Source organism: Corylus avellana, chromosome ca4 (assembly GCF_901000735.1).
Source record: "Corylus avellana chromosome ca4, CavTom2PMs-1.0".
NCBI lineage: Eukaryota > Viridiplantae > Streptophyta > Magnoliopsida > Fagales > Betulaceae > Corylus > Corylus avellana.
The window spans coordinates 24,634,706-24,659,482 of record NC_081544.1 but is presented as its reverse complement, the minus strand read 5'-3'; the positions used below and the strand labels follow the sequence as shown (position 1 = coordinate 24,659,482).

The window sequence follows — 24,777 nt, the reverse complement described above, 5'->3', positions numbered from 1 at the left end:
CAAATAGTACTTGTAACATAACTGTCAAAAATTTTTGGTTTCAGTGAAGATTGTGTACTCAATGACCATCTTGCTTTGTAGTGTGCAAGAAGTAGTGGTTGCTTACTGCATCCGTGGTTGAGAGAGGAATATAAAGTGAAGGCTGAGGCCCGAGGGGGGACCCATTAAGTGCAACAAGATGGGTTGGAAATCCATTTTCTTGCGTAAGTATGGTAAGCCTCATTATGAAAAGCTCTTAAAGCAAAAGAAAAAGATGCTATGGAGCGTAAAGCTTCTTAGTTATCACAAGGCAAGGCAAAAGACGGCTTTTTTGAGCCGACCATGCCTCCTTTGCGGAAGCAAAATTGCTAGTCAAAAAGGATGCTGGTTCCAAAAACGTATCTACTTTAAGCTCTTGATTCCAACATTTTATTAGTTTTGGGAATTGGGTTGCAATTATTGGTAGATCAAATTAATTATCTTGGACTGTTTAACATTATCAGAGTTGCAGCAGTTCGGATAAGGCCGTTCTTTGCATTTAACGGTTTTGAAAAATGCTCTCTTTTAAAAATGTGGCATATTACTAATGAAAATTGAGTATATTTTCATTAGCTTCTTGTGCTTTATGTCGTGAAAAAACTTTTGAGCTAAAACTTGTATTTTGGTTTTATAAAGAAGCTTTTTTTCAAAAGTGAAGCACAATTTTTTTTAAGAAGAGAATTTTTTTTGGTTGTCTCGGAGTTTTTTTTGTTCGATGTGATCTGATTCATGTAATTTTATAATCTACAATGTCATTATAATTGTAGGGAATCTGATCAATAAGCTGCCTTTTTTATCGGTAACATTTTTGTTCAATGTGATTTGAATCACGTAATTTTATAATCTACAATTTCATTATAATTGTAGGGAATCTGATCAATAGGGGTATGGTATGGTAATCTTGACACTTTTTTTTTTTTTTTTTTGGACATTGAAGCGCAAACACGCAATACACATACTTTCGGCCAATTTGTTTTGGTGGTCACATTGAGTCGTGCATGGAGCTCAATGGGCTTAAGGCCTCCCATTTTTTGCCATTTTGCCTTCTTTTTGCTCTTCTTTAGGTTACTCTGCCTCCTTAATTCTACCTGCAAAAACTGCCTGGTCCCGACCCATAACGAAGCAACAGGGTCCCTTTTTTACCGGGAGAGAAAATTGTGCTTGCTTATTGCAAATATCGAGTTGCGTGTTTGTGTTGCCAAGTGTCCGGTGAAGATTATGTCAACCTCTAATTGATTGCTTTAACGAGTAAAAAGAGGTTTAGCTGAATGCACTAAAATAACAGCATGTAAGTCGAATTTCACTCCATGGTAAGTCATGTTTCAGTATTTAATGAGGAAACTACATTTAAGGAATTTAATAAAATATGTTTTCTCATTAAATGTTGAAGCATGACTTATTTTAAACACTTAGATGAAATAAACGGCTGAGATTTATGAATTTAAAAATCTCAAATTTAAAGGAAATTATAGGGATGTCATGATTTTCGTTCAAACAGGCCTATTAAAAAAAAAGCAATCGAAACAAAATTAATTATAAATAAGAACAAAATATACAATCAATTAAACACTAACTTTACAATATCGTCTAAACAGCTATTCCACTTTGATTTTTTATTTTTTATTTTTAACTTCATTAAAAAAAAAAAAAAGAAAAAAAAAAGGTCTAAAATTAAATATTTTGTGTGTTTTTGGAGAGGGGAAAACTAAATGAAAAAAAAAAAAAAAACCGTTGTAAAGAAATTTTAGAAGTTTCATTAATGAAAATGAAGTATTTTTGAGTGAAAGTGAATTTTAGACTAAAGCGGAAAAACAGTTAACTAAGAGGAGTTAACGGTAATGGTAGTCCTTTAGTCATATTAAAAAATCAACTGCTTCACACATAACAATTTATTAAACTGGTTTGTTTTCAAATTTTTTTAGCAGCCAAGGTAGACAATTGCCCCTGAGCTCGCCCTCCCCCGACTCTCTGGTTTCTTTCACATTTTAGCAGGGGATATGAATGACGATTATCATCCTTTTGCGTTAAGCCTATTCATGATGTCCTGTTGTATTAGTACTCTACAAACGAGCCTAACAAATTTAAACTGTTTTCAGTAGCAAATTAAACTATGGTCCTATGTGCTTCAAAGGGGCTTTATTTGAAGTGTTTCTGCAGAAAATTGAAGGAAAGAAAAAAGGGCTAATCTTATGAACCTTTAATAAAAACAATAAAGTTGCTGGTTGCAATGGGATTATTATTATAATATTAACTGGCCACACACAACAATTGGGTCTTGACCCTCTACATATGTAACAAGAGATTGGTAGGTGTCTACATTAACTCAAACATTAATACCCATATCCTAATTAATTTTCAATTTTCTACAGAAGTCTCCTTGAGTTTGCAGGCCAACCTTTAATACTTTCTATTTAAGCTTGGAATTGCACTATTTGGGCCATGCCCTCCATCAGTGAGGGTTCTACAACCTCTCCTCCTCATCTTCCCTTTTTCTTCGAGTGGGAACCAAAAGTGACCTCCTTTAAGCATGCACCCCACGACTAGATCGATCATCATGCATGAACCAATCACCTCCTTCTGATTCAACAATACCATCAACGGTCTCTAAGCAATCATCAATGTATGGTAGTGATCATGATCATGATCATGAGATAATCTTTGTTTCATGTGATCTTATTGGAGGATTTGTATATATGGGAATGCATGGTGAAAGAGGCTGATCAGGCAGGTAGAATAGAGCTTTCCGTACGTTGTCGTTTTTTAAGATGCTAAAAGAAGCTCTTTAATTGCTTTGACCCTACAATATTATTGCCACCAATAATCCTTGAGAGATACGAATATATTTGTTGACAATGCACAAGTGGTCTTCATTTCTCAGCTCCTACCAAACTCTAGCTATTAGTCTTTGTCTTTTTCACCAATATTAGACATCTAATTATATATATCTATTGTGCTTATAACCTCAAGCTTAATTTGTTCGGCAGTGATTATGGAAAAAAAACATTGACATTTGAAAAACATGTTTGGTTTTGTCTACGTATATATGCAAGATGACAATCTGGGTGTAACAAACAAAAGGTTTATAATCTGTATTCGTCTAATCGTTTCTAAAGGACACTCACCAAAACCTACAAAGGATTCACAACAATTATCTTTCCTAAATAAAATTTGAGTTTGTACAACTATTTATCCGAACAGGTGAGATAAATTTTAGGTTGTCCGACCATTTATTCGGAGTTGTGAGTCACTCACGTTATTTTTCTAAATTGCTCGTTAATTGCTGTATTATACTTTTAAAGTGTGAAAAGTTTGATAGGGGAGCTGTAGAAAGTGGAACTCATGTCACCTGACCCGCAAGCCACTCTCCCTTTCCCCACGTATATATATATATATAAAGGCCAGTGAAAAACTATGCATGGCCAAATCAAAATCAAACAGTCCTCTTTCTCTCTATCTCTCTCTGTCCATGAAAAAGAAATAGTTGAGGGGAATGCTGTCTGGTTCGAGACCATTTCTGAGAAGCACAGAGAGGGGCATCTTTCAAATGATCTCGGACCAGGCTTCATTCCCCCCAACTCATCAATAACTCTGCTCACATGCAGCAATAAATGGACTTGCATGATTTATGCAAGCCAAATATCAAGGATCCACCATTTTCTTTTCTGCTTTCAACATGTAAGTTCTTCACTTGTTTTTTTTTTTATATATATATTTACCCATACTATGCATCGATCTCTTCTTTTTCTCTAATGGAAATATCAAAGCTGAGGAGGGAGGCAAGCTGTTGGCGTATGCTGTCAGAACAGCTAGCAGAACAGGTACATTACACATCATGGCCTAGATGTCTAAAGCAAATTCAGGGAACAATCTCTTTCAATTGCTGATGCCTAGAATTTACAATATGATTTTCTATAGGCCACTTTGAAGCAAATCAAGTAATGTTGTTTTTCAGTGTCATTTTTCTCGTTGATCAGAAGAAACACTTTATCATGTAAATTACATGGAATTTAATTTAATGGTGGATTTCATTCTCACAAAGAATGTGTACACATTTTTTTTTTCCTTCTTATTGTTAATGAGAAGCAATTTAAAGTAGGAAAATTTTGTAAAGACAGCAGAGAATTAGTACTTTGAAGAAGCTATTTGCTTCAGCTTCACTGTTTCGACTAGTTGAAAAGGTGAGGGGATCACTAAACAAACCATTGGAGAATCATTATTTTCCAGGAGTTTGGTTTCAAATGCTCCGGAAGTCTGCACAACCTTTGGTCTTACCAAATCCGTTGAAAAACAGCCATGGGGGTTAGTGTGAAAATATGACTGAAAAGGAGAAAAATAAGCCAAAAAAGAAAGTAGTGTTTTATCTTTTCTGTGGTTGAATTTTAGCCAAATTGCCTTTGCTTGCAGAGAGTTGCAAAGAATATAAGCTTGGGAGCTTTCACTTTATGTGTTGCATGAGAGGGGGAGATATTCTTTGAGAGAAGCCATCAAAGTCGAGCTTTGAATTTACTCCTTTTTCTCCTTAAGACTGCCATCATAACCATCCCCCTTAGTCTTTAGCCCGTTCCTCACTTTTTAACACCATGTGGGTCACATCCTACCCAATCAGCTCATCTTCTGCTTGGAAAACCTACACTATCATGTGGGTCTGTTCTAGATTGATCTCATTTGTAGGCCATGCCCCACTATTTATTACAATCTGGCTTATACAGTTATACATGTCAGTATGTAAAATTTGGTAAAGAAAAAGTTCCAATGTGTATAACTAGTAATTTGTCAAGGGTTTAATCATTTGCCTAAAAGTCTTAACCCTATTGGTGAATTCGGTGAATTCAACATCCACGACAGCTCACTATATAAGCACTAACTCGGTGATAGCACTTTCTCTTTTGGCGACTCCAATCACCTTTCACTATTCAATTACTCTTAACATTATGCTTATAGGCCGTCCTCTCCATGACTTAAACCCGTGACATGATGTCTTACTTTGATACCATTTGTTAAAGGCAACCCTTAACCCTTAAGATCGTAACATAATTTGTGAATTTGACTCTAAAATTTGGGATGAAACTGAATTTGACTATGTATTAATTGCTAGGCATTTGAAAAACAGAGAAGCCACTTAAGGAGAGGGTTACTTAAAGGAAGGCATATTCCAGAAACTCTTGTACAATTCATAGCTAAGATTGTGGTGTTTTCTTGTCTTGATTGAGGATAAACGAACAGTATATATATTTATAATTGTGACATGATGATGAGTGCTTGTATTTCCATGCAATTCAAAACTGATAGTGACATGGACATGGGTCAAATGGACGGTGTATCTATTACTTATTTAGCTTTGTTTGTTATATAATATTGGCATCATTATTGCATGAGCTGATATGTGACTCAAAGAATTACAAATTTGGTTGAAATGTCAAAAAATGACAACGAAATATTAATCAAATCAGCAAGGTCATCCTCCATTTCCATCATCACAGCTGGTTTCAACAAGATGCAAACTCTGTATTTTCTACCTAAACCTATCATAGTCTAATTATAGCTAATTAGATATCACTTTTAGAAAATTTTGTAGTTTAGTCAATAAGAAAAAATGGGATTTAATTAACAGTCATATAGACTTTCCTTTAGTAAATGGAAAACAGCAAAAGATACCAGGGTTGTTAATTGTTATTGTACTCTGCTGAAACAGAGGATTTGGAAATCATAGTTGTAGCTCGACAGATGTTGCTTTAGCCTTTTCATTGATTTTTGCAAAACCACAATGTATCCTTGCAATCATAAGACATGACACCATTTTGGATTGTGAGATGCGATGAGTCACAAAATTTGCTTGAGATCCCCAGAGGAGTCAAAAGAGAAGAGAGACATCTTGAGTATGTATCCCAAAAAGTAGTCCCTATGCTCGATAAAGCTATTTGGGAATTCCTTCTCAATATAGCACAAGGATTCCCATGTAATTTTGGGTACTTTTTTTTTTTTTTTTTTTCTGTGACTTGACCATTTGTAAATTCTATAAAGCATTCAACAGCTAATTGAAAATACTTGGAAAAGGTCCATTTAAAAGAGTGAAAGAGAGATTTCCTTGCCCATCACAATTACAAACTTTTTTCATACACAAAGTTGTTTTAGCACAGAAGCTCGATCCTCCCCCTCCCCCTTTATGCATTTTATACATTATACTAGCAAAAGAAAAGTTGTGTAATCAATGTCCCAGCTAGCATCTGGAGAGCTTGGGGATGAAGTCTCTTTGAGGTTATACTACTATATATAGTACAAGCATGTCAGAGTTAATTACCCAGAAGACCAAAAAGTACAGCATGGATGGATATCTTGGTTGTGTATTGTGGGATTAAGCCTTTGCATGGTGCATGAGTCGGTGATTTGTGTTTACGTGTTAAGTTTGGTTAGATTGATTTATAGGACCATTCGATATGAATCAACCCAAATTTGACCCATTTTAAATGGGTTAAGCCAATCGATCATGATACGACCCATTTGATTAAGCAGGTGATCCAACTTGATTTACATAAACTATTTAATAAGCTAGTCATGTTGGGTTGACCCAAAATATAAAACTTAACCCATTAATTTCGTATTGAATTCGTGTTGGATTCATAGGTCGCGTAAAAAATTATCAGTCCTACTATTTAGTAAGTTGTTGTACGACTGTCATATAACTGCGATAATGTGACAATGAAAATCAGCCATTGGTTTTTTTTTTTTTTTTTACAAGTGTTGATCCACGAGCTGATTTTTAGTTTAAAGTCATCAAGTTGTATAGTCTACTAAATATCATTACTCTAATAATAATGATTAATGTTATATACCACATTTTTATTTTACAACTATCCGACAATGTTGACGTGACAATCTCAACTAATCCTTTTATTATTATTGTTTTTTAACAATAACTAATTTAAGGGTTGATTTAAGAGTCTTACGTCATTATTGTCAATTATGAGATAAAAATATAGTTTCTAACATTACTCAATACTAATATCATGTGTTTGCTTGATTTTAAATTTAGAGAATATCTTTCAGCATAAATATTGCATAAGGTTTTCTTAAAAAAAAAAAAAAAATGTCGGATAAGAAATGGGCCTATCATTATAAATGAGATTAAACTTTTAAAAATGGGCCAATCTTATGGTTGTCATATCTTTGTTACTGACGTGAATTTCCTCTCATGGGCCTATCAATACTATGATCCACTTTGATGCAAATCACCACAGTCACTTGGTCCAATATGAGAGTTAAAAAAAAAAAAAGGCAAAATTTCCTATTTTAAACGTGTGAAGCGATTATATGTGATTGGAAAATTTAATTTTTTTTTTTTTTAAATTGTAATTTTTTAATGACGAACTTATTTTTTAAGGGAAGACATTTCATACTCATTCATTGGTGAAAATATTGCGATTAAAAGCTCTTACAAATAAAGCAAAAAGCTCTGAAACAAATCATAACCGAAGCTATGAAGTTACAAACATCAAAGAATCCAAGATACATATATTATAAATCTAACATTCAAAACCTATCAATGACATCAACATCTGCTAACTTATGACTAGTCTTTAGTTTTAACAACAGATATGTTATAGACAAACTCAATCCAATGCATAGGTAACTCTTATTCTTCGTCCTTGAAAGCAGAAAACCCCCATGCCGAAACTCATCCTTTTCAACCCGATAGCTAAGATACCGTTCACATCCACAATCCAAGGATCTGGACCAAAAGCGAATGCCCCATATATCATCAAGCGGGCAGATTAAGAGAGAGGACATAACCTTATTACAAGCAACAAAAAAGGAACAAAAAACCATAAGAAGATATAAAGAAAAAAAAAAAAACAAGCGGGAGACGAACAGGGAAAAATTGGAAAATAAATACAAGGAAAAAAGAGACAAAAGCCAAAAAACACAAAAACAGAAAGCGACGTCGAAAGAAAACTTACCTTAGAGTGAGGCTGCTGAAAAGCGACTCAAGGAGGCGATGGACACGGACAAAGCCGAAGAGCCAGTGGGAAGCGAAAGTCAACGTGGGACGGTAGATTGGGCTTAGACCAATCCAATCCAAGAGCCAAGCCAAAACCGAAAAATGACTCGGTGGATTTGAGCTCAGAGGGCAGTAGGAGAGGGGCTAAAACAAAAAACAGGACAAAGGAGGGGAAAGAGACCAAACAGAAGGGGAAAGAAACACCACACAATGAAGTAAGAAACATCAGGTAAATAGCCTAGCTCATAAGGTAAAGAGGGGGAGGGAAGGCAACAAAGGATAAGGGGAGCCACTCCTCCTGTGTGGCGCTCTTTGCTAGGGTAGCAGAGAGGGAAAAGGAGAATAACGCATTTATAAACTATATATCTTTTGTGATTTGTTTTTAAAATCGAACTTTTAGCTTACTAAATCGCAATGCTAAACATACCCTGTAAAACCATACTATATGCAAAACAACGATTCAAGCTTAGGGTCTGTTTGGAATTGCGATTTTAAAAATTGCATTTTTAAAAATTGTGTTTTTGAAATCACTACTTTTTAAAATCGCAAGATGTTTGGTAAAACATGTTAAAAAATATTTTTTTATCAAATATTTGTTATGCGAAATCATGATTTTTGTTTAAATTCGTGCTTTTTCAAATACGCACCCCCTAACCTGCTTATAGAAAATCGCAGATTTTGTTCATATTTTAGATTAAGTACTTTTTAAATCGCAATGCCAAATACCTTATATTTTACAATATCTTTTAAAAACGCAAATTATTCTTGCGAAATCGCAATTCCAAACGCACCCTTAGTATTATGAGAAATGCTATGACTTTTCTTTGTGTCCTCCTATTCTAATTGGATATAGTTTTTTTTTAAAAAAAAAATATGAAGGACCAGTGAGGTAATTTTTTTCTTCTAATTTTTTAGAAAATAATATTCATATTGGATAAAAAAAATCAAGAGAACATGTTATTCTTCATATTATTATATGCTAATTGATTAGGTGAAGGTTTTTTGTTTTTTCTTTCGCAATACTGATATTCAAATTGGTAACAATGGGATGAACTACTGGCTTTTCTTTAGAGAGAAATAATTTTTATACAGTAAATGTTATAAAAAAATCATGCCAAAAAACACAATATTTGGAGAGAATTTATCTTTTCAAAAAAAAAAAACAAAAAAAAAAAAGGAGGGAATTTATTAATCGAAGTCTTACTTTTAACCGCCAAACTCTTCCAACAAGTTTAACGGAAGCTATTTGCTCGTTGACGGACAAAACCAGATGGCACCTAATCCCTAGCTAATCCCTAATCCCGACACGAAAGCATCTTTCTTAAACAAAAATCTAAAAATATCTTATATTATAATCTTATCCTCTAGTTACCTCAATTATCACTCACGCTACCCTCAATCGCGTGGCACTCAACCTCCCAACAAAACACCGAACCCCTATCAACGGCCATAGCACGCCCACGTCATCTCCCCTGGCCGTCCTAATCAATCAATCGCCTAAGTTCCCCTCCCAAGTTCCCTGTTTCTCTCTCTCTCTCTCTCGTCGATGGTTCGTGTAGATCGGGCCTTATTTTCTCGCTGATTTGCCGGGAAAATGGAGGAGCCGTTCTTCGATGTTGTGGAGTTTCTGAGGCGGCCTTCGATAGCCGAGACATTTGTCGACATATTGCTGTGCGCAGTACCGATATGGGTGGCGGTGATGATCGGGCTGGTGATCGGGTGGTCGTGGCGGCCCCGGTGGACGGGCATCGTCTTCCTTGGCTTCCGCTCCAAGCTCCGCTTTCTCTGGACCGCTCCGCCGGGATTCGGCGCCCGCCGCCTCTGGCTTGCCTTCTCCGCCCTTTCCGCCTTCTCCGTTTGCCGCACCGTTTGGTCCAATTCCAAACGCCGAAGCAAGGAATCGCCGGCGACGGCCGAATCGAAGCTTTCCACACAAGGAAATAGCGACGCTGTTGGGTGAGTGCTCATACAATGTTTTCTTTTAGTAAAATCTAATTGATTTATTTTGATTTTTTTGGAATATTGTTCTTAGGTTTTTTTATTTTTTATTTTATTTTTTTTATTTTAGTTTTTATTAATTTTGTAATGAGTTACATTGATTGCTTTAATGGAATTAATTTTGACCTTGTCATATTGTTAAATGTTAATTAGTGCTCTCTGGTAACTGGGTGGTGGAAGGTGTTTCAGTTTTATAGTAGAAAGTTGAGATTTTATGTTAATGCCTTAATGCCCAAGCTATTTTGTAATGGTAAGTTTTTGTTCATAATATGAGAAACAGGCTTGTTTGGAATATAAGTAGCTGTTTTGACTACATATAAGTTGGGGGTATTGGTGAGAGTAGTGCAAATGCTTTAGATGGTCTTTTCTATGAAGCCTAGGTATGTGGATTTCATACTTTGATCATAAGATCGCTAACCGAGGATTATATGACATGCATCAAAATGGCCATCAATGGGTGTCGGAGAGACAGGGACGGGGGAGTGTCTTTTGTCCTACGAATGCTGGGGGGCGTAATTTCTTAAGTAACGAGTGATTTGAGTTCTAAGTTAAAGTTTGGTAGTTGAATTTGTATCCACTGATAACCTTGTATGAGAGACCATCTCAATGCCTTGAAAGATCTATATGGAATTCGTTTGTCAATTGAATGATAAATTAAACTCGAGGCTAGTTTTGGGAGTACTGACTTTACTGTGTGTGACATGCTACTCTAATCCAGCGCTTTAATTTAGGGGGTGTTTTTGATCCTATGTGATACTAGGACCTGGCAAGATGGAGAAGTGAGCGTTCTCAAAGCAATTTGACCAGACAAGATAAATAAAATTTTGCTGATAATGCTTCTCTGGCTTTTAAATCGAATATCTTGGTATATGGGATGGATACAACCTTTCTCCTTCCTTTTTGATAAGTAATGCAATCATTAATAAGCACAAAGGGGCGCAACCCTAGTACGCAGAATGCATACAAGAGATAACCCCACTAATAATGGAAAGAAGAACAAAAAGTCACAAATTCAGCAAAGTAAGAAAAAATGAGAAATAAATACCTATGTCCATATATAAAGCGTTTTGAACAAGATGTTCTTGAGCTCTTCCACCGTCATCTCACGATCTTCAAAACATCCTACATTTTGTTCTCTCGATATGGTCCACATTAAGCATAAAGGAACATCCTCCAAACATCTAAAACTGAACGACTTCCCAACTAACCCCACCAATAATCTAACAACTCTATTACACTTCTAGGCACAACCCATTATGCTACAAAAAGGCGAAACAACGCATTCCATTTCTCTTGCCCTTTACAATGGAGAAAAAGATGATCTATTGATTTCTCGCTCCTTTTACACATGCAATACCATTCCAAAACTATTACTTTTTTCTTCCTCTGGTTATCCAATGTCAGAATCTTTCCAAGAGCTGCCATCCACACAAAGAAACTCACTCCCTATGGAACAGGTACTCTCCGAATACTCTTTCAAGGAGAAGATGACCCCCCCGCCTCCCGTGGGATCTAGATAATTCTTGATAAAATGACCTTACTTCAAACTTCCTCATTTTTTGAAGGGACCCACCAAATACGATCCTCACCATCTTGCCTCAGTTTGAGAGAACACAACTAATGTAGCGGAAGACTAAGGTAACTAATCAAAGAGCAGCGTCTTTGATTCTGCAAGGAGAAGCGTCTTCGTCTTCTACTCAAAAAGATAAAAATAACCCCGCAGGCTTAAAGAAGTATAAAACTCCTCAGAATATTTGAGAGAGAATTCTCTGATTTGATAATAATTCAATGAGTTGAGTTTTACATTATAAGCTAGCTTATTTATAGAAGAGAAATACTTGTAAAGAAAGTAAACATACTTTTAGTAGAGAAAGTAAATCTAATCCTATTAACAATAGTAAACCTAACCCTATAAGGAAAGAAAATAAAGTCCTAATAAAATAAAATAAAATCCTAATATAAAATTGACAATCAGCGGGAATCATGACAATCTTTCCTTTTGTACTTCCATTATCTGAGAATTGATAAAATTCTGATCAAGCGGCGTTGCTCCAATATTATTTATCATATTTTCTTTATTTTCGTTTTTACCGAAAATAAAGGTAAATATTGTCCTACATCAGACACCTCCACTTGAAAAAAACTCGTACTCGAGTTTTCTTTGGGACATGGCACGCGCAGCTCCTCTGAAGAAAGGTTCTTGGAGAAATCTACATAGATAGCATCAAGATACGATTTTTGCTTTTCATCTACTTCCAGAAAAATTCCTCCAACTATTTCTTCATGAATGTCATCTTCAACTTCACCGTTTTCTTCAAAGGAATCAACAATTTTTGGGGTGATCATGATGAGTTGCACCTGTGAGGGAGGAGGTGGTGGTTGTTCTTCCACTGATGTAGTTGTTGGAACAAATAGTTGTGGCTGCACAAATTGTTTCTCAAACGGCAGCTCCAAATTAACAGCCTCAATATCCTTTTCACCATAATTAATATTCTCTTCATATACGGAGTGCCTATTTGTAGATTTATGAATACGGTTACGGACATGTCGACTATGGCTTATGTGATCATTAAGGAATCTGTCAACATAAGGATAGTGAATGGGTTTGACTCGGATCCCATAGTCATCTTTAGCATCATTGTCCCTGTGATTCCAATGGGAACCCATATGCATGCGTTCCAACGTTTCCCGCATCTAGCGCATCTCCTGTTGCATAGCGTGCATAGTTTGCTTGAACTCTTGGAATTCGGTTCTCTAAGGAGCTTCTGATCGCTTGATGTATCGCTGGTAGTCGGATCTCGAAACATCTCTCTCACGAACGGCATCGTTATAGAAGTTGTTGTTGTAGTATAAGTTGGCCATCGAATCCGAATAATGCCGGCTCGGATACCCCATGAATTTGGCTCTTGAAAGAGTCTCTCCCCTACAAGCGGCATTGTTGGAGAAGTTTGTCATCGTTGCGCTGATTGGCCATGATCAGGATAAAACCTGCTCTGATACCAACTGACGTAGCGGAAGACTAAGTTAACTAATCAAAGAGCAGCGTCTTTGATTCTGCAAGGAGAAGCGTCTTCGTCTTCTACCCAAAAAGATAAAAAAAAGCCCGCAGGCTAAAAGAAAGATAAAACTCTGCAGAGTATTTGAGAGAGAATTCTCTGATTTGATAATAATTTAATGAGTTAAGTTTTACATAATAAGTTAGCCTATTTATAGAAGAGAAATACTTGTAAAGAAAGTAAACATACTTCTAGTAGAGAAAGTAAATCTAAGTCTAGTAGAGAAAGTAAATCTAATCCTAGTAACAATAGTAAACCTAACCCTATGAGGAAAGGAAATAAAGTTCTAATAAAATAAAATAAAATCCTAATATAAAATTGACAATCAGCGGGAATAGTGACAATCTTTCCTTTTGTACTTCCATTGTCTGAGAATGGATAAAATTCTGATCAAGCGGCGTTGCTCCAATATTATTTTTGATATTTTCTTTATTTTCGTTTTTACCAAAAATAAATGTAAATATCGTCCTACATCAACAACACATCATAAAATGCAATCACCAAATCCACCTCTCAATCCTGTATAGGTATAATAAAATATAACACTAAACATTACCGTTAAAAACCTACATATAATCTGCAAGGCATGCCTCCTTACAACAAGCAGTACTAAACAACCCGGGAAAAGGCTTCTTCAGTGGTTGATCCCCACACCACGAATCATGCCCGAGCCTAATCTTAGTTCTATCTCCCACATCGTATTTGACCAATCTTGAAAAGACTCCCCACCCCCTTCTAATATGTTTTCACACTCTTCCTCCAAGGGGTACCTCTACCTCCTTAGTACACCAGCCTCCACTCATACTATCATATTTTGTTTCCACCACCATTGTCCACAACGCCTCCCTCTCTGTAGCGTAATGCCATAACCGCTTACTAACCGTGCTTGATTAAATTGAATGAAGTTTTTTAACCCCAATCCATCCGTTTGCTTCGGAGAACAAATATTTGACCGACTAAATAAATAGAACTTAAACTCCTCATCGATGCCTCCCCATAACAAATAGGAAACAACATCAAAAAATAAGTAGGCAAATTGGACAAAGTATTTTTGATCAAGGTCAACCTCCCTCCCTTGGATAAATAGAGTCTCTTCCAACCTGCCAACCGCCTTTCCGGTTTTTCTACAATGCCGCTCTAAATAAAACTAGACTTATATGGTGCACCCAAGTGAGTCCCAAATAAGTCACAGTAACAATGCCACCCTGCACCCCATAATACTAACCAAATTTTCTACATCTTGCACCTCACCAATTGGAATTATCTCTGATTTCTATAAATTAATCTTAACCCCAATACTGCTTTGAACCTTAAAAAGAGACATTGCAGATTACAAAGATGTTCACAATTAGCCTCACAAAAGACCAATTTGTCAGCTGCAAACAAAAGATGAGGCACAACTAGTTCTACATTATTTCTTAATCCTACCAAAAAACCAGATAAAAGCCGCCTGGTCACTATGGCTGACATCATCTTACTCAGAGCCTCTATAATAATCACAAAAAGTAGAGGAGATAACAGATCCCTGATAAACCACAAGAGCTAATAAACCAAAAGGGGCTTGTTTATGAAAGTGGAGAATCACACTGTAGATATTCAAAATGCTATCCATGCTCGTCATTTCTCCCCAAAACCACTTCTCTTTAACAAATACAACAAGAACTCCTAATTCACATGCTCATAAACTTTCTCTAGATCCAATTTATGCAACATGCCAGGAACCTCTAATCTAATCCGACAGTTAATACACTCATTTGCCAATCAAAATTGAATCCAAAATATGTCTCCCTTTAATAAATGCATTCGGCGAATTTGAGATGATATTCTCCAGCACCTCTTTCAATCTGTTTGCTAGTAGTACCTTAGATATAATTTTATAAACACCACCCACTAGACCGATAGGACAAAAAACTTTAATCTCCACTACATCAGATGTAGATAGATTTAGAAGTATTACGCTTGATAGGAATATGAATAGGTCAATAGGAAGATTGGTTGATGTTTGTGTTGTATATTGGGTCTGTCATTGGTCGATTAATGAATCAATGATATATGTTTTTTTTTCCCAAACTGGATGTTAACTAAACTTATCAAAAGAATGTGTTGCTTACTGTGTTGTGCATAGTGCATCAAGTGGCAATGCCTTGAAGATTTTTAATTCAATAGAATGATCTGAGACTTTATGTTATTGGAAACTTATGTATAGAAAAGTACAAAAGTGATTTTTCCTAGCAATTGTTGTTAATTGTGGACCTAGTTTAAGAGATTGGATTGTCAATGTATCAACGTTGGTATAGTTTGTTTGTGCATGGGTTAATAAGCAACTTTGGTTAAGGAATGGATGGATTATCTAATGAGTTTAGCAAGAAAAATTGCGGAATTTGATATAGATTAGCAACCTGTTGACTCATATGCTCTGCTGTTTTTGACCCCTCCATTTGTTAACCATTCCAAGTGCTTCTGCGCCTCTAATGACTATCTATTAAGTTATTTATGAACGTCCTCTTTTAGTTATCATCTCGAGTTTTCTGAGTTGCTATAAGATTTTCTCTAATTGTATTAAACTGCTGTATTGTAGTCTATTTTTGCTTCAAGACAACACTGTCGTAATCAAAATCTGGTATTAGTTTTGGAGTAAGGTTGTTTCTTGTTCATGGATTAATTAGTTCGTTATGTCTTAACTTTCCTGCAGCCCCACCACACAAGCTGAGAAGAGAGTGCAGGACATTGTGACAGAGAATGATTTAGAACACCTATTACATCTTCTCGAAGGGAAAGATAGAGAGATGGAATGGCAAAGTATGATGGAGAGGTCTACTCCTAACATGGCATACCAGGCTTGGCGCCATGAGCCAGAGGTAGATTCCAACTTTGATCACATTTCATGTATTTTCGGTTCTTCATTTGCTGAAATGATTCGTATGAATATTTTTAAATCTAGTGTCCCCAGGAAACATCTATGTCATTATTAATTCATAGAGAAATCTGTTAATGATAAAAAGGAAGCTTAGATTTTTTTATTTTTTTTAATGTTTTTGTCATTTACTTTTAATGTTCGACTGCTCTTTAATTCTGCATACGTGACTTGCATTTAATGAAGTGTTCCGATATCTTGGACTACTCATTCTGAGATCTTATGGTAGCAGGGTGTTTGTTTCTCATTGGAGTCATTGGGCTTTTTAGTCTTGGTTAGAAGGTAGACATGTGTTAATTCCTTCCTCCATATTTTAACATGTAAATTTCTTATGTTTAAAGATGCTTGAAAAGCTTGGTGCCCCATTGTTTGCCTCTTCTCTATTTGTTTGCTTTGCACATATATTATCCCATATTTTACCATGCATATCTCAATTGTAATTCTATTGATAATGTGTCCTTCCCAATGTCTTTGTATTTTGATTGTATCATGTATTTTGACTATGATTCTAGAAGAAACCCGTCCAAATCCCATCCACCTCCTCAGTTCTGTGGTAAGGCTTCTACCATGTTATGAATTTGAAAATTATTTGTTGGAATATTAGAGTTCTCAACAATGCAGGGAAAAGACTCAACATTAGCAATTTATTGAAAAATTGGAAGTCTGATGTAGTGTGTTTTCAAGAAACTAAAATGGAGTGGATGGTTCTTTCACGGCTTGGATGGTTTTGCCAGCCTTTGGAGCCTCGGCTGGTAATCTAGTAATGTGGGATAAATGTGCAGTGGAGTGCATTGAGGAGGCAGTGGGCACTTTCTCTATCTCCTGCAAATCCAAATCCACTCTGGACCAATTTATTTGGGCTTTCTCAGGAGTCTATGGCCTCAATGCTGATTCTGATAGACATTATCTGTGGGAGGAGTTGTCAAGAGTCTTCAGTTGGTGGGAAATTTCTTGGTGCATTGGAGAGATTTCAATGTTACCCATTTCCCAAATGAAAGAGTTGGAACATCTCGATTAACCTCTGCAATGTGGGAATTTCATTTCAGAACAGGGGTTGATGGATATTCCATTGGTTAGAGGTTCTTTCACATGGTCTAATAACCAAGACCCCCCTCTATGTCCAGGATTATAGATTCCTCGTTCTTCTGCTTTGGAAAGAGCATTTTCCAGACTTGATCCAGTGCCGTCTTCCTTGTTCCGTATCATATCATTTTTCCATATTGCTTGATAGTGGAGTTATGACCAGTGGATTAGGCTCAACTAAATTTGAGAGCATGTGGTTGAAAGCAGAAGATTTTGTAGATCTGATGAAATAGTGGTAGGATTCATATAAGTTCTTTGGCACTCCGTGTTATGTTTTAGCTAATAAACTACTTATAAAAAAATGTTTTAGATAATAAACTAAAACAGCTGAAACTTGGTTTGAGAGGTTGGAATAATGAGGTCTTTGAAAATGTAGAAGAGAGAGGAAGAAGTCCTTGTTGGAGGAGATCCAGGTCCTGGATGGCCTAGAAGAGGAGAGATCTCTAGTCGAAGAGGAGAGAGTCCGGAGGGCTAAGGTGAAAACAGATTTGGAGAATGATGTCCTTATGCAAGAAGTCAGCTGGAGACTGAGTCTAGGGCGACATCGTTTAAAGAAGAGGATCATAACACCATATTTTTCCATCACCTTGCCAACTCTCATAGAAGAAACAACTTTATCTCTAGTCTCTACATTGTCAGTAGTGTTAATTCTGATCAAGAGGCAATCAAAGATTCAATCACTCAGTACTTTAAGAATCTTTTTACCGAAACAATTCCTTGGCGCCCCAAATTAGATGGCTTGGAGTTCCCTTGTTTAGAATATGCAGAAGCGGATTGGTTGGAGAGACTGTTTCAAGAGGAGGAAATTCTTCAGACATTGCTTAATATGGATGGTGACAAAGAGTTTGGCCCTGCCGGCTCAACTATATCTTTTTTTCGATCTTGTTGGGCTTCAGTGAAGCATGATCTAATGCGCGCCTTTCATAACTTTCATGAACATGAGATGTTTGAGAAGAGCCTCAATCCTACCTTTATCACACTTATTCTTAAAAAGATTGGATTGTGAAAGTTAGGGATTTCAGACCTATCAGCCCTATGGGAAGTGTTTATAAAGTCATGGTGAAAGTACTTGCTATTAGAATGAAACAATTGTTAGGAACACTCATTTCGAATTGTCAGAATGCTTTTCTATGGGGTAGACAAATTTTAGACTCAGTTCTTACAGCCAATGAGTGCCTAGACAACAAGCCGAAATCAGGAATTGTAGGTGTTATTTGCAAGCTGGACCTGGAAAGTCAACTGGGAGTTCCTCTCCCTACCTCATGGGGCATTGTGGTTTCGGTACTAAATGTGGGAAATGGATATCTGCTTATATTTCCACAACCCGCTTCCCCTTCTTGATTAATGGTAACCTGCATGGTTTCTTTGGTAGTTCTCGGGGCATTCGCAAAGGGGACCCTCTCTTGCCCTTTCTCTTTGTGATTGTCATGGACTGTGTCAGTAGGATGTTATCTAGAACGATGGTTGCAGATTATTTATAGGATTCCGGGTAGACATCCATAACGTTGCCCTCCTGAAAATATCGTGCCCTATGAATGATGCACTTATTATGTGTTATGCAGATTGTGATCAAATCCATAATTGGGTCCCATTCTCTTGTGTTTCAAGGCCATTTTGGGCTTGAAGGTCAATCTCTGGAAATTTGAATTAGTCGCAATAGGGGAGGTACTGCATAGGGAAAATCTGACTAATATTCTCAGTCGTAGCATCTCGTCTCTTCCCTTGAAGTATTGGGTGTCCCTTCGGGTGCTTTGTTTGAAAAACTATTTGGGATGAGGGTAGTTGAGAAGATGGGAAAAAAGGTGGCCTGGTTGGAAGAAGATCAGGGGGCACCTTACTCTCATCAAGAGTACGTTATCATATCTACCTACGTACTTCTTATCACTCTTCCCACTACTAACAGGCATTGCTAGGAGATTGGAGTGTCTTCAGAGAGACTTTATTTGGGATGGACCATGTGGGGAGTCCAAGTTTCACCCAGTGAATTGGAATACTATCTCCTCCCCAATCCCTAGAGGAAGGTTGGGAGTAAAAAATATCATGATGTTCAATAAAGGTCTTCTTGATAAATGGCTATGGAGATTCAGGCAATAGGGGAAATCTTTATGGAGACAAGTGATTGTTGAGAAGTATGGGGTCTAGAGAGGGGGTTCATGTTTAGAGGAAGCTCAAGGGCCTTATGGGGTGTCTTTGGAGGAATATTAGAAATGGTTGAGGGTTTTTCTCCAACCTTGTCTCCTTCAAGGTTGGGAACATATCCTGCATTCGCTTTTGGCATGACGTGTGGTGAGGAGAAGTGGCTAGGAAGTATTCGTTCTGGTAATTCTTTTTTCAATAGCCTGTAACAAAGAGGTCTTGGTGTCAACATACTTGGATTCGTCTGTCTCTTCTATCTATTGGAATATGAGTTTCATTAGGGCAATCTTGGATTGGGAGCTAGAATCTCTCGACTCCTTTCTCAATCTGTAGTACTCTTCAAAAACCCATCCAAGGGAGGTGGATAGAATGTTGTGGACCCCAGCTAGTAGTCACGGTTTTGAAGTGACGAGCTATTATAAAACAATACAGATTGGAGCGCATTTTTCATTCCCCTGTAACAGTATTTGGAAGGTTAGTGCCCCACCACACATTGCTTTCTTTTTATGGATTGCAGCCAAGGTTAGAATCCTCATGGTTGATAATCTTAGAAGGCGGGGTTTCTTTCTTGTAATTGGTGTTTCCTTTGCAAAGAAAATGAGGAGACTGTAAATTAACTTCTCATTCATTGTGTGTACACTAGTGATCTATAGCACTTGGTTATCAACTTATTCGGGGTTCATGGGCTATGCCTAGCAATATCCTAGAGTTGTTTCATTGTTGGAAGATCCAAGGGCAGGAACATTCCAAAGAGGCTGTATGGAAAGTTATTATTGCTTTCTTAATGTGGAGCATTTGGATAGAAAGGAATGAATGTCTTTTTGATTCTAAGTCCAACGTGCTTTCTTTAAAATCCTTATTTTTGAGATCTCTTTTGGTTTGGGCTGTTGTATATGTTTTAGACTTCTCTTCATTGGATCTTCTAGATCTGGTTTAGTTTTTTGATTGTGGAAGCTTATGGGGTGATTGTCTCTCTTGTATACTTTTAGTGTACAAGATCTTTGCCCTTTTCTTTCAATAAAATTATTACTCATCAAAAAAATCATGTATTAGTTTCTGACGGTGATTTGTTATCAGACAGGTCCAACAGTTTACCGTAGTAGAACTGTCTTTGAGGATGCAACTCCGGAGGTGGTAAGAGATTTCTTCTGGGATGACGAGTTTCGACCTAAATGGGATCCTATGCTTGTATACTTCAAAATATTGGAGGAATGTCAAGATACAGGGACAATGATTGTTCACTGGATAAAAAAGGTTTGTATATCAGAGGGTTTGCACAATTGTATGTGTCTTGGTTTTATAATACCTCTTTTTTGTTCAAACAATGTTGGTATCGATATTTTAATTTGTGCCCCTTCTATTTGCAGTTCCCTTTCTTCTGCAGTGATCGGGAATATATCATTGGTCGAAGGATATGGGAGGCCGGGAAGGCCTATTATTGTGTGACAAAGGTATAGGTTGCAACATCTGATCATTTATGTTTGAACAGTAATCTTTTCACCTCTATTGCTTCTTTCACTTCTTTTGAGGAGCATGCCCTTGTAGCTTGTTATGACCGCGGGGATTGGGTTGAATCCCTTGGGCTTTCTTAACATATTAACAAAATACAATAGGGAGGAAACTGTAATATCTCTGAGATCCCAAATGATCAGCAGATTAAAGTCCTCTCCAGGGCAAAAGGACCAGTAATGATTTTATGGTAAAGAATTTAAATCTATTACTTATAACATAGTGTCCTGAACAAACTGTATCTTCTAGGACATTTTAAGCATGCTTAGATTCAGCTCTTGTTTAATCTAGACTTGAAACTAACCCCAAGAAATAATCTGATCAATACACTTAGTTGTCCCTGTGAAACAATTTTGGGGTTCTCGGCTCTAGCAAGAAAACCTAATAAACAATATATGAGTGACCTTGTTGAATGTCTTATGGGTGAGCACCAACTCTCTCAGCTTTGTTACTAGTTGTTTAATCTAGACTTGAAATTAAATCCCTCTCCAGGGTGAAAGGATCAGTAATGATGTTATCATAATAGAAAATAAACTATAACTTCTGACAGAGAGAGTCCTACACAAAATGTATCTTCTGGGCCATACACTTTACTTCCACCCTTGTTTAATCTAGAAAAATGATGTCAACGAAACACCTAGTTGTCCCTGGAAAACAATTTGTGGCCTACTTGGCCCTAATAAGAAATTCTAATTTAGTGTTTGAGTGACCTTGTTGCTCTTCTTTTATCAGGGGACTTTTGTTTTGTGGCATTGAAATATGTCAATTCTATTTATTTTGCATTTTGCTCCCTTGATCTAGCTAAAGGGCTTCTAATTACCAACTTATTTGGTCGTTCCCTTGAGACGCTTCAGAGACCTCTCCCGATGGTCTGTTTCTTTTATCAAATGATTACATCTTGGGTTATATACCATGGTTAACTGACTGGGTCAGTCAATTTAGTCTTCTATCTCATAGTGCATTGGATGGTAATAGACTTTCACAAATTTTCTCGCATCCAATATTTGTGCTGATGTTGGTTGTTTCCATGTCTTAACTTCTCTTGCATTTGTACTGTATATTTTAACTGAGAGAATATACGTAGTATTATTACATGATGACGCCTACTGTTTCCAGCTATGGAGATGTCTTAACATGTGAGCTACAATATTGCAGGGGGTGCCATATCCAGCTTTGCCCAAGCGTGACAAGCCTCGACGTGTCGAGCTATATTTCTCTAGTTGGATTATCAGGGCTGGTAAGAAGTGTTAATTATTTAATTGATTTTTGCAACAATTTGGTGAGCAAATTTTAGCGTTGCTACTTCATTTGCTGAATTGGAGAATCTGTGCAGTGGAATCTCGCAAGGGAGATGGACAGTTGTCCGCATGTGAGGTTACCCTTATACATTATGAAGACATGGGGATTCCCAAAGATGTGGCAAAGCTGGCACTCCGTCATGGGATGTGGGGAGCTGTCAAGAAATTGCACTCCGGGATGAGAGCATACCAGAATGCGAGAAAATCCGAGGCTTCTTTGTCTAGAAGTGCTTCGTTGGCAGCAATCACCACGAAGATTTCTTCAGGCGGAACCATGGACTCATTAGTGCCAGCTTCTGGTGAAGAAGAAGAACTAGTTCGCCGCAAAGAGAGACCAAAAGGTGATGGCATCGATTGGAAATGGTTAGCCATAGGTGGAACTGTGGCTCTGGTTTGTGGACTTCACTCGGGTGCAATAGGGAAAGCCTTGTTACTCGGAGCAGGGCAGAGAATTGCTCGGAGGTGAGAGTTAGCCTATGAGAAGAGACATTGTATTTGTATCTGTTTTGAGGTTTCATTAAAAATTCATTCACTTTTCGACACATAGAATATTGTTCTTCATTGACATACCAAAAAAGTTGTTTTTCTATCATTGTTGTTATTATAATTTGGCCTCTTATCTGGCCATGAAATGGATATTAATTATTCATTTCATTTGAAAATGAGAGGATCTTGTTTTTAGCATTTAAAAAAAAAAAAAAAAAAAAATTAATCTCCATTTGTTTCAACATAAAATGATTTTCGTATTTTCGGATGTTAGGTGCAATGAAAAATAATAGTCAACTAGTTTGACTGAAAAAGCCTTTTTTAAGTTTTGGAAAATTGTTTTCATTTTTTAAAATCGTAAACAATTTTTTCAGTTTAAGCATCTCATTCTCAAATCGACAGACTCAGTTAGGATGTCATTGAGGCTTGACCGGAACATTACTTGGACCTGGTCAAGACTCCACCAAGACTGTGATGGGACTCGATCGGGATCTCGTTGGGACTTGACAGAAACCCTACCGGGACTTGACAGAGACCCTACCAGGGCTTGACTAGGACCTTGTTGGGACTTGACTGAGACCCCATCGGGACTTGATTGAGGCCTTGCCAGGGCACGATCGGTACTTGACCAGGATCGCATCGAGACCCGACTGGGACCTGATCAGAACCCTATCGGGACTTGGACTTGTTGAACACCGTTGGGACTCAATTAGGACACCATCAGGACTTAGTTAGGACATGACCGGGACCTAGTTGAGGCATTTTCATAATTTAAAATTTAATATATATATATATATATATATATTTGTGATTTTTCGTAAACACCAAAAACTGAAAAACATTTTACGTCGATACAAACAGATTATTAGTTTCTAATACGCGTATTAAAAAGTTATGTTTACCATTATAAATTCTTCCTTCTGTGTGTTAGATGCCATGGTGCCTCATACTTTAAATACCATGATGTTTTAAATTTCCTTGATCATGAAAATGTACACATGCAAATTATGAACGCATGACTATGAACTCATGAATGGCTAAAGTATGCATGATATTTTTATGAAATAGCATGTGCACCATGTTTTAACAAGTTCAACCGCGTGGCACCATTATGACATGACTATGATTATGACCAGTACTGAACCATATGACACGTATGATTTACAGATAGAACGGCAAATTGCACATCAGATCTGAGTGCGAGCTATCAACCGTGATATAGCCCATCAATCATGGTGATATTGTCGCACACGGCACTTTACATCCCCTTCGATTTGGCCGTTTGATGAGGATGGAGGAGAATGTATAACATGGAGGGGCCAAGGATGGGGATGCCAGGGATCTGCCCTGAGCAGTATTGTTCGTTTTCATGTGGCCCTTGGATTTTTGTCATAGGACATGCTGCAGGGAATTAAAACTCTGGCCTCTTGGATTGTGTGTTTGAGATTTTTTATTCCCTCACTTCTCCCAAATTGGGGGGTACGTGTCACATTCTAACCACTCATTCTCATATTCTTAGTGGTGGTTGTGGGAAATTAAGATTCATGCCAGGAAATCAAACTTTGTGTTGTTCCATTTATTTAATGCTTTTATATTTATTTGCCTCCCATTCTCACTTCACATTTCAGTAGAGTACAACGTGTTGTAAATGACTTGTGTTGTATATATCCCAAACAACACTCAATCAATTTACAGGTAATTTATTTGTTTCTGAACTTACTTTCATGCCCAGTACTTTACCAGAATGAATCAATGAGATAATAAAGCTTTTGGTTTTGGTTTTGGTTGTACATGTGTTTAAAGCTCTGACGGGGGCCGCCAAGAACAAACAAACAAGACGAAGACGTATGATCACGTATGTATGTTACCGTGTCCGTTTGTTTGCGGTATCGCGCGGCGCGCGCACATGCATTAATGTCAGCTTAAAGGTACTGGAGCGGCTCAAGGATTATGCAGATATGGCGGTTGCTTAAGGTTTTAAAAGATACAAATAAAATCTCTCAAATATATAGTAATAAAAGGCCCATATATAGAGAAATAAAAACCTTCTAAAAATAGTAATTTTTTAATTAATGATAAAAACAACATTATTTAAAGTCAAAATTTGCCATCTTTTTAAGCAAGCCTGCCCTAATCTAATCCCAAACTCCGTTTTGGTAACAATTTATTGCTCACTTATCAACTCCCACCTACCTTTTTATTTTGTTTTGTTTTGTTTTTATTTTTTTTAAAGGAAATATTTCATTCTCATTCATTGAAAAAAATTAAGAGTATAAAATTATT

At 36.9% G+C, this 24,777-nt stretch overlaps 1 protein-coding gene across 1 annotated transcript; it reads left to right on the top strand.

The window, feature by feature from the left end:
- The first annotated feature begins 9,469 nt into the window (after positions 1 to 9,469).
- Positions 9,470 to 22,597, top strand: LOC132179863 (uncharacterized). The gene is made up of 6 exons (XM_059592655.1): positions 9,470 to 9,970; positions 15,761 to 15,926; positions 20,279 to 20,455; positions 20,569 to 20,652; positions 21,866 to 21,947; positions 22,044 to 22,597. The coding sequence occupies exons 1-6, from the start codon at positions 9,609 to 9,611 to the stop codon at positions 22,472 to 22,474; spliced, it is 1,302 nt and encodes a 433-aa protein (XP_059448638.1). The 5' UTR covers positions 9,470 to 9,608; the 3' UTR covers positions 22,475 to 22,597.
- Positions 22,598 to 24,777: the final 2,180 nt, after the last annotated feature.

What these genes read in the sequence shown, in the direction of transcription:
- LOC132179863 (XM_059592655.1), top strand. Translation starts at nt 9,609, where the DNA reads ATGGAGGAGCCGTTCTTCGATGTTGTGGAGTTTCTGAGGCGGCCTTCG. An exon ending in CTTGGCGCCATGAGCCAGAG is followed by an intron (nt 15,927 to 20,278) that starts GTAGATTCCAAC and finishes ATTTGTTATCAG; the next exon opens with ACAGGTCCAACAGTTTACCG. An exon ending in TTGTTCACTGGATAAAAAAG is followed by an intron (nt 20,456 to 20,568) that starts GTTTGTATATCA and finishes TTCTATTTGCAG; the next exon opens with TTCCCTTTCTTCTGCAGTGA.